General features: G+C 35.7%; 3 protein-coding genes, 1 long non-coding RNA gene and 1 pseudogene across 4 annotated transcripts; 4 read left to right on the forward strand and 1 right to left on the reverse strand.

Annotated features, from left to right (window-relative positions):
• The first annotated feature begins 516 nt into the window (after nucleotides 1–516).
• On the forward strand, nucleotides 517–1,885 carry LOC120164498 (NEP1-interacting protein 1-like). Its single transcript, XM_039174201.1, has 5 exons — nucleotides 517–718; nucleotides 855–1,006; nucleotides 1,081–1,164; nucleotides 1,243–1,392; nucleotides 1,610–1,885. The coding sequence occupies exons 1-5, from the start codon at nucleotides 556–558 to the stop codon at nucleotides 1,751–1,753; spliced, it is 693 nt and encodes a 230-aa protein (XP_039030132.1). The 5' UTR covers nucleotides 517–555; the 3' UTR covers nucleotides 1,754–1,885.
• A 1,366-nt stretch (nucleotides 1,886–3,251) lies between these two features.
• On the forward strand, nucleotides 3,252–5,389 carry LOC120164650 (reactive Intermediate Deaminase A, chloroplastic-like). The gene is made up of 6 exons (XM_039174315.1): nucleotides 3,252–3,492; nucleotides 4,036–4,151; nucleotides 4,347–4,391; nucleotides 4,490–4,563; nucleotides 4,664–4,713; nucleotides 5,123–5,389. Exons 1-6 carry the CDS (start codon nucleotides 3,321–3,323, stop codon nucleotides 5,221–5,223), a joined length of 558 nt encoding a protein of 185 aa, XP_039030246.1. The 5' UTR covers nucleotides 3,252–3,320; the 3' UTR covers nucleotides 5,224–5,389.
• A 539-nt stretch (nucleotides 5,390–5,928) lies between these two features.
• On the forward strand, nucleotides 5,929–7,960 carry LOC120164610 (annotated as a pseudogene).
• Nucleotides 7,961–10,281: 2,321 nt separating this feature from the next.
• On the reverse strand, nucleotides 10,282–10,853 carry LOC120164612. Its single transcript, XM_039174296.1, has 2 exons — nucleotides 10,646–10,853; nucleotides 10,282–10,559 (listed from the first exon to the last, which is right to left on the reverse strand). Exons 1-2 carry the CDS (start codon nucleotides 10,851–10,853, stop codon nucleotides 10,282–10,284), a joined length of 486 nt encoding a protein of 161 aa, XP_039030227.1.
• A 206-nt stretch (nucleotides 10,854–11,059) lies between these two features.
• On the forward strand, nucleotides 11,060–13,949 carry LOC120164651. Its single transcript, XR_005519752.1, has 3 exons — nucleotides 11,060–11,218; nucleotides 12,380–13,506; nucleotides 13,609–13,949. It is a non-coding gene; the product is annotated as an uncharacterized LOC120164651 (long non-coding RNA).
• Nucleotides 13,950–14,621: the final 672 nt, after the last annotated feature.

A 14,621-nucleotide genomic window follows, 5' to 3' on the forward strand; every position in this document is an offset into this window, starting at 1 on the left:
TTTGTATATATACATATTTTGATGTCGTGTATCATATCTAGAATTTAGAGTTTAAAGATTTATATTTTAAATTTTGTATAAAAAACTATTTTTTATTCTATGTATAAAAAAGGTTATTCTGAAAATCAGGGTTTATTTATCGAATATACTTTTCAAAATCAAGGGGTCATGGTTTGTTTATTTGTTGTCGTATAACTAAATCTTGTCCTACTCCTAATTGAAAGCAACTTTAGGCATCAAACGCCCAACTGTACCTTTCTAATTTGTCTTCTCAAAATCATGAAATTTGATAGGAGCACTTATAATCATGAATACAGCTCGTTCTAGATTTCTAAAATTATGAATACAATCCGCTTCTCATAATCATTACAACTTAATTTAGCTGAGGATTTCATTAGAATCTAAAACGGGGTTTGCCAATTCACATGCAAGCATTAAATGCCACAAATGCCTTTGTGTTTGCACCGCTCACCATCGTCACTCGTTAAATACCCACTTCTTTCATTTCCAGGATTCAATAAATCCTTTCGCTGTTGTTTAGATATTTTTTTTGCAATGTTGAAGGACTGGCTTCCACGAATATCAGAGGCAGCATTTAGATGTGGAGAAGCTGTTTCTTTCTGGGTTTTTGCTGAAATGAGAGATCTTGGGATCGGCTTCTTGTTTAAGCTGTTGAACAGATCAATCTTTGCTGCTCTCCTCTGCGTTTTTGCTTTAGGTATTCTGCCATCTTTTGTGTGTTTTTGCTGCAAAATCTATTCTCTGAAGTCCTGTATTATGTTATTCTGATTCGAGTATGCGTCGGATACAAATGAAGAGTTGGAGTAGTATTATGGCTTTGATTTTTTTAATAGGAGGGGCGATAGTGGGAACTGTAGTAGGAGCAATGAAAGGGCAAACAACAGAAACTGGGTTCTTCAGGGGAGCTGGAATTGGAGTTGTCACTGGTGCAATCACAGCAGTTCAGTTGCTGGAATCATTGGCTGATGGGGAGTCATTGTCTAAGGTCAATTTTTCCATTAATTTCATCCTCACCATACAGGAAAATCTTGCTATTTTAACTAAACCTTCCTTTTATAGGTGGCCTTATTGGTTAGCTTAGTAGATGGGAAGGTTTTCATTGAATGGGTAAGCCCAGCAGTGCTAAAAGCTTATCAATGGCAGGTAAAGAATTTTCTCGGTAACCAAACATAATTACTGCTATGTTTTAAGCAACGTTGAAGGTGATGAAAAATTTTGCAGATGAATTCACTTGACTCAACGTACAGAGAGATCTCGGACATATATGATGTAAATGGAGGAAAGGGTTTATCTAGAAGTTGCATTCAAAAGCTTCCTATTGAGGTGATGATCAAATCAAGGGACGGATCTTCTTGTTCAATTTGTATACAGGTAATGGAATCGATTGCTTTGAAAAAAAACTTCGGCTTTTCTAAATACACAATGACTCAAACTTGAGACCTTGCTTAAGCGATATCAAGCTGCTTACCACTTGAACCAATCCCATTGGTTGATAGCATTGAAATTTGAATCTCAATATCTATATATATATATATTTTTTAAAGTATGGAATTATGGGGCAGTCAATTGAGATTTTGTTGTTTTATAGGGACTAAAGGATGGAGAAATGGCAAGAAATCTACCGAGATGTGGGCACATATTTCACTTGAAGTGCATAGATGAATGGTTAAGCAGGCAAGGAACTTGTCCCATGTGTAGAGAGCATGTTCTTAGTTATGGTGATGAATTGTAAATAATCAAATTTTGATTCACCAAAAGTTGAGGGTTTTCTTTTTAGTTGTATTGCCGATCTACTGTTTGAATGGGGAATTAATGATCCCAAAAAAAATACTATAAAATGATGTCGCGTGTGTGTTTAGGATAAATTGTATAATTGGTTATTTGATTATGAGCAAAATTAGAAGAATAAATGTATAATTACATTGAATAATATTGAAGAGTAAATGTGCAATTATATTAATTTTTTTAATAATTGTATCTGTTTTTTTGGTAAATATTAATAACAATTAATAAGTGTAACACTTAAATAATTAATTGATTTGATTAACAAAATTAAAAGATCAATGATTAAAATAAATCCACCCATAATTAAATTATCATAAGTGAATTTATTCTTATGTTTTTTTAGTAGTCTTAGATCTAGGATGACAATGGATCATGGACCCGACCCAAATTCATAGATCCAGAATCATTTTTGTAGGGTATAGATCCTAAAATTTTGGACTCGACGGATTTAGACCCAATCTAGATCCTCTAATTAAAGTACGAATTTGGATCTGGATTTGACACTAAGAAATCGAATCTGTACTTGTTTACCTGTTTATAGAAAAGTCCACCTTTCGTTTTAAAATATATAAATGACGTAATAGGTTTTAAATATATATATATATTTTATAGAAGTGTAGTACTCGACTTACAACAATAGAATGTTTTATGATCTACATTTTTTAATGTTTGTGTTATTCAAAAGACATTTGTGTAATTGTGTTGGAATTTTTTTTAGACTTTAGTTTATCCTTTTTTTATTCTATTACTAGTTGTACTGAAATTAATATTTATTCCATAAGAGGGGTGATGTGAAATTAGTCAATGATAATTTTATTACATCAAAAAATAAGTTGAATGGTTGTTTTTTTAACATACCTATTTTCGATATGCTTTCTGCTTTGGACCCAGATCAGTGAAATCTATTAGATCTGGATCTGCCTCCCAATTTTCTAGACCCATAGATCTGGGGCGGATTTGTACTGAAATTAATATTTATTCCATAAGAGGGGTGATGTGAAATTAGTCAATGATAATTTTATTACATCAAAAAATAAGTTGAATGGTTGTTTTTTTAACATACCTATTTTCGATATGCTTTATCTGCTTTGGACCCAGATCCGTGAAATCTATTAGATCTGGATCTGCCTCCCAATTTTCTAGACCCATAGATCTGGGGCGGATTTGGATCTAAGATGTGAAAATCGATCTAGATATGAGTCTAACTAAATCCGACCTGTTGTCATCCCTATCTGAGATGATTTTTTAATTTTTTTTAACTAGTGACCGAACACTTTATAAATACATTTACTCGAATTTAAAATCTATGGAATAATATTATTATCACCAAAGACACCCGATGAACTCTACAACCATGTGCCATAAGCATCTTAGGCTTCAACAAACTAGGGCAATTTAGTCTACATATAAAATAAACGAGTATTCCCAATTCATTTTGTTTTTAACTTCTCAGCTAGTTCACAAGAGCACAAGACCAAGTGAAGACAAAGGGCCAGAGAAAGAGAGAGGGTGAAATGGCTTGGTGTGGTTTTAGGTCAATTCATGTTCCTACCATCGACTTGGGATTTTTACGTACTCTCTCTCCATTAACCGCCGTCGGAGGAGTCGTTGCCGGCTCTTCCCTTTGGCGATCCTCCGCAAGAAATGGCTCTCCTTTTGCTTGCTTAAGCCTCTCCACTTCTCCTGGTAACAAAAAAAGATTATCCAGTAAAATAAATGGTTTCTTTTCACTGTTTGATTTTGAGTTTGTTTGATGGGTTGCTTTTGAATTTTAGTTTTAATCGAGTCTTAAAAAGTGTTGTTCTCAATCAAGTTATGGTGAAAGGGAAAGAACAGGGTTGTGATTTGTGAAACATATGGCCTAGGCTTATGGTGGTCAATTGATAGTTTGCTAGTTAGTCGTTTTTTTAAGAGAGATTTAGGGGATTCATATTTGATTTCTTGTAATTTTACTTCATTGTGTTTGAAAGTCTAATATTTGATAGCCTATCAGGATTGTTAAGGGTTTGCTACTGCTATGATTCAAATGTATACGAATGGACGTCTCCTTCTTAAAGGGTTGTTTCGTTCTCTGTTACTCGGACCAAATGCAAGTGTGGATATGAGCAAGTGTGTCTGTGAGTGATCCGAGTGTGTCATGTCGGACCGGCACATTAGGAGAAGTAAAAAGTCAGGGCAATATGGGTTTATTAGATGCACCTAAGGTTTGTGATTATGTTTTTATTGTAGGGATTAAGGAGGCTGTGGTGACTGAAAAAGCACCAGCAGCATTGGGACCATATTCTCAGGCCATCAAGGCCAATAATCTTCTATTTGTCTCTGGTGTTCTCGGTCTTATTCCAGAGGTTCGTGGAATGTTCATTAAACGATCTTCAGAATATGTTAAGCTTGCATTGCATTTCTTGCCTTTGTTACTTGGACTCGCAGTAAAATGTGTCGAATATAGATATTTTAGGGAAAATGAAGAGTTCAGGTAACATAGATCCTAGGTTTCAGTATATGCAAATTTGCTGATCATGTGTATTGTTTTTCTATTCTAGACTGGAAAGTTCGTCTCAGACAGTGTAGAAGATCAAACCGAGCAGGTATCGTACGAATATGTGAACTAACGCCTAATGTTTCATGATTATAGGCTTATAGTCGAATGCATGCTAGTGACTGAATTTTCTTTGTGATTCTGTAGGTACTGAAAAATATGGGTGAAATACTGAAAGCTAGTGGTGCTGACTATTCCTCGGTGGTTAAGACAACAATTATGTACGATTTTCTCTTCTGTTTTGGTTTGTTTTATGATGCTAAGGTTTGATAATCTAAAATCAACAAGATCTTATTTGCTTCTTCGGTTTCCTTTGTGCAGGTTAGCTGACTTGAAAGACTTCAAGAAAGTGAATGAGATCTATGCTAAATGTGAGTACAAAAGTTGAAATCCGTTTTTTTTGTTCAAAATAATATGGTTTCGCCAGTTTGTCTTAAACCTCGCATTCATATACACAATTTATAAATGAAAGCAAGGTCATCGATATACAACTTGGTATTTGAAAGAGTTAATGAAGTGCAGTAGACTTAAACCTTGAATTCTCATATGTCAAACATTTGGTTTTATAATCAAAAGGTTTGTTCTAGGCGACACATTAATCTGACCATTGCATCGAAATAAACTTTGAAAGTCATATGTGCACAGTGTGCTTGTTCATCAATGAATCTCTTGCGGAAAGTTGTGGCCTTTAAAAATCATCTACTAGAGTTTTCATGCTAACTCGACAACATCATAGAAACTAGAAATTTTATTTGTCCCCCAAACTGGTTTGTGTTGCAGACTTCCCTTCACCGGCGCCAGCTCGTTCGACATATCAGGTAGCAGCATTGCCATTGGATGCCAAGATTGAAATCGAATGCATTGCAGCACTCGAGGCATGATGACAGGGAGATTGAAGTTATTTAAGGCAGGAAGCTAAGCTCTGCTTTGCAGTTATAGCTAGGGGGGGGAAACAATTGTCGAATAGCCGAGGTACACTGGGAAAACTTTGATTATGATATTTGAACTTAATAATGTTTGGGACAAGAATCTACAAGTTGTCATGAATTTGTGTCCGGTTCATTCTTAAGCAGCAAGTTCGATTTTGCTTTTGATATATCACGTTTTCTTTTTAATAAAAAATATAAATAATGTTAATGAATCGCTGGATTTTATTCGTCTTGAACATGATACATGCCAAAATATGAAATGAATGCGCTACTTAAATATGATCAACGTGATACATTTATCATGCATATCTTACTCGTGTTTATATTTCACCAATTATCACTATATATATTATACTTTCTTAAAAGTCTTATTTCTATTGAAAATAACAAACTTAATAGAATGTCAAAAAACCCCAAAGATCATTATTTGATTCTTTGTAAAAATAATAATATTATTATGTATCTAATTTATTTTTTTTTATTTCTTAGATTTTTTCGATTATGATATTAATATAAAATATTATCATAAAAAAATCCACACAATTTTCATTTTTTTAATAAAAAAAAAACCAAAATGTTGTCTGTTCCCGCTTCCCATGAGGCAAAATCATCAGACAAAATCTGCAACCTGCCACAACTTTAAAATCAATCAAAAAAGCATCCAAGACAATCTAGGCTAACTGCATAATGTCCAGCTCACCCTTGTCTCTGATCTCCAAACCACCACCAATCACCCTTCTCAACCACCAACGTCCACCGCTACCCACCGTCCATGTCAGTGCCGCAACCTCCACAACAACCACTGCAATGCCAGATCACCACCCTTCACTCGAAATCACAGGTGGAGGAGCTGAGCTTTTCCTCCCTGCTCTCGATAGCCATCACCTTCCTTACAAGCCTTTCCCCATCAGTTGTTCGAACCGCCATCTCGAGACCATATTCGCCGCCTTCTTCCGTACCTTCCCCGAGTGAAGTACCTCCGTGAGTGCCTCCGGACCAAAGACAACGGCACTATAGCCCTGGATTGGGTCTGTGGCGATCACCGCAGATTGCCTCCCGACTCTCCGATCCTCATTTTACTGGTTCGTTTTACATATAGCTCGAATCTGTATTACCTGTTCTAAATACCCTTTTGTTTGATCTGTTGAAAAGAGTGAATTTTAATGGTTTAATTTTCTACCCTTTTGTTTGGTTGGTGGGAAAATGTTTGCAGCCAGGGCTAACAGGAGGGTGTCAAGATTCATACGTGAAGCATATGTTGGTGAAAGCTAAGAGCAAAGGCTGGAGGGTTGTGGTGTTCAATAGCAGGGGATGCGCAAATAGCCCTGTTACTACTCCTCAAGTACTTGCTACTAATATAATTTTTTTTTCGAATTTAAATTATGATTGCGGAAGTATACTCAATTTTATCCCTGATTTGCAGCTCCAAACAGCTTCTTTCACGGCAGATACTTGTCATGTTGTAGATCATGTTCCCTCCATGTCTCCGGAAGCAAGTGTTTACGGTGTCGGTTGGTCTCTTGGGAGGAATATCCTTGTTAACTACTTGGGAAGGGTAAGGGAATTTTAACATTTATCCGACGTATATAATGAAGAGTCCGAATAATATAGTACGTTTTATGTATAAGTTTCTTCATTTTTGGCTTTCAGGAGTACCATAGATGTTCTCTCTCTGGTGCTGTATCACTGTGCAATCCTTTCGATTTAGTGATTGCAGATGAAAATCTCCGAAAGGGCTTCAACAATATTTATGACAGAGCGCTTAGGGAGGCCTTTCTGCAACTTTTTCGAAGTAATTATCCGTGAATTTCCTCTCACTGATTGTGTTAATTGCATTAAAATTTGAAGATGTCCTTTTTGAGTACAATATAATAACCTGAAATTATTCTGCAATGGTAGACACGTTTCCCTGTTTGAAGATGGAAATGATGAATATAATGTCCAAGCGGGTCTAAATCCTCGTACTGTACGTGAATACGATGAAGCAATAACACGAGGTATTCTTTTTCAGACATCAAATCTATGTTACTCGAACTCGGAATACGGCATTTGTTTTATATTATATTTGAAGGACATAGCATTTCCTTGCTGTTCAAGAAATGTTTTTTGGATGACAAACTTAAAATCTTTAACACATTGCAGTATCATAGGGTTACAAATCAGAGGATGAGTATTACTCGAACTCATGTAGTTGTCATGTCGTTCAACATGTTAGGATTCCTTTGCATCCAGGTAATTTCATGAGCAGTTCATAGCATTTCCTTGCTGTTCAAGCAATGTTTGTTTCAGCATCTGTTATTCTTCAAAACTGGGTTCATTAATGATGGTTTGCAGGCTGCAAATGATCCGATTTCTCCCATCGAGGCGACTCCTAACGAAGATATCAAAGTAAGTTTGGGTGATCTTGTGAGTCATATCCTACCGTTTACTAAATGTTTTAATCGGCAAAGATGCTGATGTTTCTCCATCCATGTGTGGTTTTTTAGGTTTTAAGGAAAATCCGAACTGCATGCTGATAGTAACACCCCAGGGTGGTCATTTAGGATGGTTGCCGGAGATGAGGCACCCTTTGGAGCTCCCTGGACCGATAATGTGGCAATGGATTTTCTCGAACATCTTCGGAACGGTGCATCGAAACCCAAAGCAGCTTGAGCCATGGAGATACAAAGCTCCGTTAGAGAGAAGTTAAATTACACGATCCATATTGTTCATCGAGCGTTGTGTGAATCACGTTCAGGTTTATTATGTTCAGCAAATGTGTTATTGAACACATAAAAAGATCAGAAGAACCGGAATTGACAATTTCGAGCTTCTTCCGGTTTATCTTTCTCCGGTTCATATCAGATTTCTTTCCTCGTCGGCTTGAGATCCGGGTCAGCCGGATTCCTTACCGCAAATATCTCCGGTAAACTCGTTGTTGTTTAATAATTAGTGTATTTATGTAGACCCGACCTAATACATGTGTCAGATGAACTTTAACTCAGGACAGAAAGTTGAGCCCGACAGACAGTCAGAAGGGTAATTTCGTAAATATATGGCGAAAGGTTCACCTTCTTAAGGTTAGGTCACACCATTGCCCGAACACTAAAATGGCCAGTTGGCTGCTCTTCCTTTTCCCACCCTTGGATCAACCATCCGGGCTGAACATTGACTAAAAAGTACAGAAATTAGGTCCCTTGGAGATACAAAGGAAAACCCTTTTTGTTTACCACTTTTTTTTATAAAAAAAAAACCCTTTTTGTTTAGGGCTGTGTTTATCATTTTAGTGTGTAAAACAAAGCAAAAGTTTTTGTTTTTGGCTTTGAATTTAGAATAGAATTATATTAGACCAGATATTGTAAAAGGAAGCTGCAAAGGGTTATTAAAGGTCAGCAAGAACAAGGAAAAATGGATTTTTTGTTTCGTTTTCTCGGGAAAAACGAAAAGAAAAAGGGGGAGAGGTAGGGTTGAGCTGAAGAGAATTGAGAACAAGATTAACAGGCAAGTGACTTTTGCTAAGCGAAGGAATGGGATTTTGAAGAAAGCCTATGAGCTTTCGGTTCTTTGTGACGCCGAGGTTGCTCTCATCATCTTCTCCAATAGAGGAAAACTGTACGAGTTTTGCAGTAGTTCAAGGTATATCACCAAAACGAACTAAACGCTTTTTTCTTTTTTTTTGGTACTCTCTCTCTCTCAAAAGCTAAATCAAAACACAAATACCACAATGGGTTGCTTTTGTTTTAATCAAAAAACAAAGCAAGCTCTCTCTCTCTCACTCTCTTGCTTTGAATTCTGACTTTTGGACGTTAAAGAGGGTTGAAACGAAGGGATTTTTACTGCTTTTAGGTGGTAAAGTTTCGAGAGAAATTTTTGAGGAAAAGAGTGAAAATTTATGAAATAAAGTCATGTTTTTGAGTTTTTCCGTTTTGGTGAATTTCTTGGCGTTTATGGCAGAGCCCGAGTTTTTTTTTTTCATGTTCTCGTCGATGTTAGATCTGCAATTCTAAAACATCAAACACAAGATCACTGATATATTGTCTTTCTTATTTGATCTTTTCGTTTTATCAACCCTTTGTTTCTTTTCTTCTTCACAAATCTAACCTTTTTTTTCAAGTTTCTTCTAAATTGAAGAAACTCAGAGATTTGTTGCATATTAGCTTTGAATTTCACGAATCAGTTCTTTTCTTCCTTTCTATAATTTATCTCATTCAAAGCTTCGTTTAGATCTTTATTTTCCCCCTTAAATTATTATAAATCATGTATGTTAATATCTTTTATCTTATTATAAATCATGTATGTTAAATTAGCCCAAAACACCTTATTTCGGATCCAAAAAAAAATTAATTCTCTCTTGGAAGTACAGACGCCAGACGATGTTTAATCAATTCTCCTTTCGAAAATTTAAAAAAATTAATGGAAGTTAGATGATCTTCTCGGTGCAGACGGTATAATCATTGATGGAAGATCGATCCATTCGAAAATTCAAACAACACCCAGGTATAGAGACATAAAATTATTATCTCGCTTAGGATATTAAAATTCATTGGACCGGCCCTGATTATGACTGAAAATATAATATCATTCGACTCTATTTAAAAGTTTAACTAAAATAATATTCATGAATACGACGAGCGCAGTTATTTTTTGGATGACAAAAAAAAAAGGAAAGAATTAAGATATTGTTGTTTATATTGTTTACGATTGACAAATATTTGCTTTGATTTTCTTTTTCAGTACAATATTAAAATGTTGAAGTGTTAAAATTTTAATATTTTATCTTATTAAATTATTTAATAATTAATTATACTCTTACGTCTCAACATTTGTGGATATTTTCTAATCAATAAAAAAAAATAGTTTTCAGTGAAATAGTATAAATTGAAAGGTTGAACCATACAAGGGGTATTACCATAAGGCTCGTTAAAACCTCCCCTAAACTTAGTCGGAGAAAAAAAAAGTACTTATGATAATATGAAATAGACCAGAAACTTACATGACAAATCAAATAGCAACTAAACCAAACTTCCGGCGCTAACTAGCGTTAGCAAGCAACAAAGGCAATACGAACGATGGAAGCTCGTGATGAATAATGGGAATCAGACTATCATCTGCGGCACATTTTGCAAGTGCTTCAGCAACCATATTACCACCTCGACGGACATGCTGAACTTTAACGACCCAATCACGCTCCCGCAGCTCCGCCAAATGCCAATGTAAGCGATGGATTACACAATAATCATTACATAGAACACGGAGGGCTTCCAAACTATCCACCTCTAATTCCATATGTCGAAACCCAGCATCCCAAGCTAATAACAAACCAACATAAGCACCCAAATCTCTGCCTCGACAACGGTACAAACCCCTATAAATTTGGTGAATCCGAATTGCCAACAGCATAAGCTATCCCGAGCCACCCCTCCACATGCTGCATAGCCGTTCACATGGCGACAAGCCCCATCCGTATTTAATTTGATCCGATTTTCCGTAGGAAGATGCCAATGGGACTCGACAGAACCAGCAATATTCACATTAGCCTCATTACTAACACTACGTACACATGGCACTTTTTCATTGCTCCTTTTCACAATCTTTTCATACATGCGTCACGTTATCTTTCCTCACGACCAAAATGACAAAAAAAATAATGAGATAAAATGATTAAAACAAAGCCCAGGTTTTTTTTAAATGATTTATCTTTAATCAAAGTTTTAAATTTTCTTAAGGCAACATCAAAAAAGGTCAGCTGTTCTCTTCTAATCCCTAATTCCACGTTACTCTGTACGAAATTTTAAGGATATTTTCCTTTAAATTATTTGGGTTTTAGTAAATTCTTTCCTTCCTCGGCTGTTCTTCTCACTTCCTTCTCTGGGTTTTCGATATTTCCATGTTTCATAGGCTTAAGCTTTACTTTATTATGCTTGTTGCAGGATTTTTCCCCATGAATTGATGAAAATGCTGTGTAAAGGTCCACTCTTCTCGCTTTTCTTAATAGTAATTTATGGTATCTTATTATTACGTTTCAAATGGGGTTTTCTTCTAGCGCTTTAAAGTCTTCTTCTTCTTCTTCTATTATTATTATTATTATATTTATCATTTGAAATTACGAGTTATTTTATAAGTTAATACTGTAGATTATCTTACATTGCATACATGAAAAGAGTTTATTTTTTCCTGTTTAGGGTAAAAAGTAAATAATGCGGGGAGTTTATTAGTTTGGTATTTTACTCGAGTCTAGGTGTTAGATATAGGTATCTGTTCAACATGCGTTTAAGATCTTTACTCTAGGTTTTGTCTTCAATGGATTGAAGGTGAGGGGATATCGATATCTTGTTTTCTTATCAAAATTATATTCCCTTTACTCAAACGTTTGAATTGTTAGAACAGTTTAGAACTTCTTGAATTTAATGTTTAGTGATCCTAAGAAATAGTTAAGGTAAAGTTTAATGATTTTTATGGAATTTGAAGAGATCCTTTCCATTTTGGATAAAAAATGAGGCAATTTTTTGTCATTGGAACACAAACAAATCAGTCATTATTTCTTGGCTTTTTAAGCCTTTTACGCCTTTTGTAGTTAGCTAACCTATATGATGGCCATGGTTTTTTTGGGTCATGGTTCTTTGCATGAGTATTATTGATATTCACATTGCCAATTTTGACAAGATACTCTTTTTTTTTTGGAGTTAAGATGATCGATTGCTGTGTTGAAATCCTAAAGAGGAGTGGTTTCTTTGCGAACCTTGCTACTTGTACTACTCATTGTTAAGGGTTTCGTGCCGGCAAATGTTGCAGTATGACTAGTAACTTCGAGATTTTGCTGTCTTTTTCTCTCTTTTTTTCCCGAAGAATAGATCAGTCATGTGGATTTAGTAAATTGTTAAATTTAGAATTTGTTGACTGTAATTTGCTAGTAAATGTTAAAATGCTTCTCTATTTTGAATGTGTCCAAATGTGTTATTTGAACTTGAGTTTGAGTGTCAAATACTAGCTTTGGAGACGGACATGTCAAGAAAATTGATGAATTAGGTACTATAGGTGTACGATGTGGCCTTAAGTGATTATGTAGTTGAAATTTTGAATGTTAGCGTTTTCTTTGTTGGTTATAGCCGCCTTTTTGTCTTCCATGAAGGAAACAGTGATAAGATTCGTAGATAAGGCAATTTCTTTGCTGCAAATAGTTGATGAATCAAGACAATGACCAAGAGAATAACCCTGATGTATCAGAAGATTTTCTCCTGAAGCGCAATCGTGGGCGGCCGAGGAAACACCCAAGACATAGTCTAAGTCGGGGGGAGGATGCTCTGACTTCACGGAATCAGAACCCGAACTATGCAGAGAATACCGGTATCCCACCTGTATTTCAAGGGCTGAATGGCAACCCATCACATCAAGCAAATCCTGTCAACGATGATGTAATGGTTGGTCAGGCTGTTAGTGGTGTTATTGACTCAGCATTTGATGCAGGATATTTGCTTACTGTTAGGGTTGGTGACTCTGACACAACTTTAAGGGGGTGGTTTTCAAGCCTGGGCATTATGTTCCTGTTTCAGCTGAGAATGACGTGGCTCCGAATCTCCAAATGATTAGAAGAAACAAGATTCCCTTCCCACGCGAGAGGAATGGAACGGCTCATCAAGTCAATGGACAGCTGTTGCCAACAGGTGAAACGAGCTCGGGCTTCGAATATTGGAGCCTTAAAAAGCAAGCATGTGCAGTCGGAGGCAACACAATATGTTTCTCCGCTATTGTCCAGGGGCACGGTGGTGCCTGTTTTGCTCCAACCTGCTACTTTATCAAATGGCAAAGTTGCCAGCCAACCTCCTCATTTGGCAGCCTCTAAAGGCCAACAAGTATCCGGATCTTCAGATACGGCAGAGGAAAAGTCCGTCAACCCGATGCTAACAGTTGGAAACCAAATATTCCCTACTAACCTCAAAGTAGTAATGACACCGTTCCGAAAGGCATACAAAGTGAAACTGTTCTCCCATCTGAAGATCTACAGGTTAAAGACCCTAAGTTAATGAGTGGCATGCCCTTTGAGAAACTATTAACTGAAGTCATGAAAAGAGTTCAAGTCCCCCCTCAACCAGCGGAAGTCGGAGATGGTAATTTGTCGGTCAAAGATTTCAGACAACAAATGGAGGATGATCATCCACTCTCTATTGAACCACTACGAGCCGTACAACCCGCTCATCCTTCTTCTGTGCTCAAACCTTTGGAAATTTCAGAACCGGCAAGATGACCGAGCTGTTGAAGGTATAATAAATCCGAACTTGAGTTTTATCTCCCAATAGGCTATAACCTATTATGCATCTTGATGTTTGACATAGAGACTGACGTACTGCACTTATTTCCAAGGCTGTTCAAGAAAACATGAGGGAAAACCAAGCATCTCGGATCGAACAGCCAACCATTGATTCTGAAGAAACAGAGACATGATCCCAACAAGCAGTCACAGTTTTCGAGTGTCGCAAACGTTGTAGAGTGCTTTTAGTTGAATCAAATTAGACTGCAATATGGTTTCAATCCTGAAAAAGGTGTAGGAGCAAAGCAGTTTCCATTACTTGGAATAAAGCTTTTCGTTTTTCAGTTTATAGATATTTAGAAAAGCTTTGTTACTTGAAGCTTTGTCATAACTCAGTTATACAGGGGAACACCAGTTTCTTGTTAAATGTATGCGGCTTCCCTTTTTATGAACATCCATGGTAAACTATCTAATTAGTCACCTAACTTTTAAGTTATTTACATTTCGACCACTAAAATTTTAAAACTTATAATACAACCATCTAAATTTTAATTAGTTTTCACTACCATCAACTTCTAATAAGAAATGCTAACATGATATATTAAAATCATATTCTTTCCTCAAATTTTAATTAGTATAAGAAAAAATGTAACCGAAAATATTATAAACAACATAACATTTTAGGTTGAGTAACTTTTTAACATTTTCGTTTAAATTGAAAATATTATGAAAAAGTTAACATTTTCAGTTGCAAATTAAAATGTTACGAAGAATGTTTGCATCCAGAAAATATTAAGAAAAAATTAATATTTTTATGTTGTTTATAACATTTCGATCGCGTCTTTCTTTAATTTTATATTAGACTACTGTATTGTAAAACTCCCCCATTATTAGGCTTGGGCCTAGGTAGGTTTAGGTCAATGTAACTATTGTAGATATTACGTTATGCATCAATTTCTTCATTTTAGATAAATAAATTATATTTGTTTTTATTTTTTTGCTGCTTTTTCTCGTAATTTGCTTTCTTTATTTTTCTTTTTTAAAAGTTTCTTAAGGTGAAAGGATTAATATATACTTTAGTGTTTAATTTTACTTTAAAATTTAACCGGGTATATAATTTTTTATT

This window comes from Hibiscus syriacus, unplaced genomic scaffold, assembly GCF_006381635.1.
Source record: "Hibiscus syriacus cultivar Baekdansim isolate YM2019G1 unplaced genomic scaffold, ASM638163v2 tig00111540_pilon, whole genome shotgun sequence".
Lineage (NCBI taxonomy): Eukaryota > Viridiplantae > Streptophyta > Magnoliopsida > Malvales > Malvaceae > Hibiscus > Hibiscus syriacus.

Coding starts and splice junctions, on each gene's coding strand:
- LOC120164498 (XM_039174201.1), top strand. CDS start 556: ATGTTGAAGGACTGGCTTCCACGAATATCAGAGGCAGCATTTAGATGT. Junction 719..854: donor CCTCTGCGTTTTTGCTTTAG/GTATTCTGCCAT, acceptor TTTTTTTAATAG/GAGGGGCGATAGTGGGAACT. Junction 1,007..1,080: donor ATGGGGAGTCATTGTCTAAG/GTCAATTTTTCC, acceptor TTCCTTTTATAG/GTGGCCTTATTGGTTAGCTT.
- LOC120164650 (XM_039174315.1), top strand. CDS start 3,321: ATGGCTTGGTGTGGTTTTAGGTCAATTCATGTTCCTACCATCGACTTG. Junction 4,564..4,663: donor GTGGTTAAGACAACAATTAT/GTACGATTTTCT, acceptor TCCTTTGTGCAG/GTTAGCTGACTTGAAAGACT. Junction 4,714..5,122: donor GAATGAGATCTATGCTAAAT/GTGAGTACAAAA, acceptor TTTGTGTTGCAG/ACTTCCCTTCACCGGCGCCA.
- LOC120164612 (XM_039174296.1), bottom strand. CDS start 10,853: ATGTATGAAAAGATTGTGAAAAGGAGCAATGAAAAAGTGCCATGTGTA. Junction 10,560..10,645: donor GGCTCGGGATAGCTTATGCT/GTTGGCAATTCG, acceptor GTTTGTTATTAG/CTTGGGATGCTGGGTTTCGA.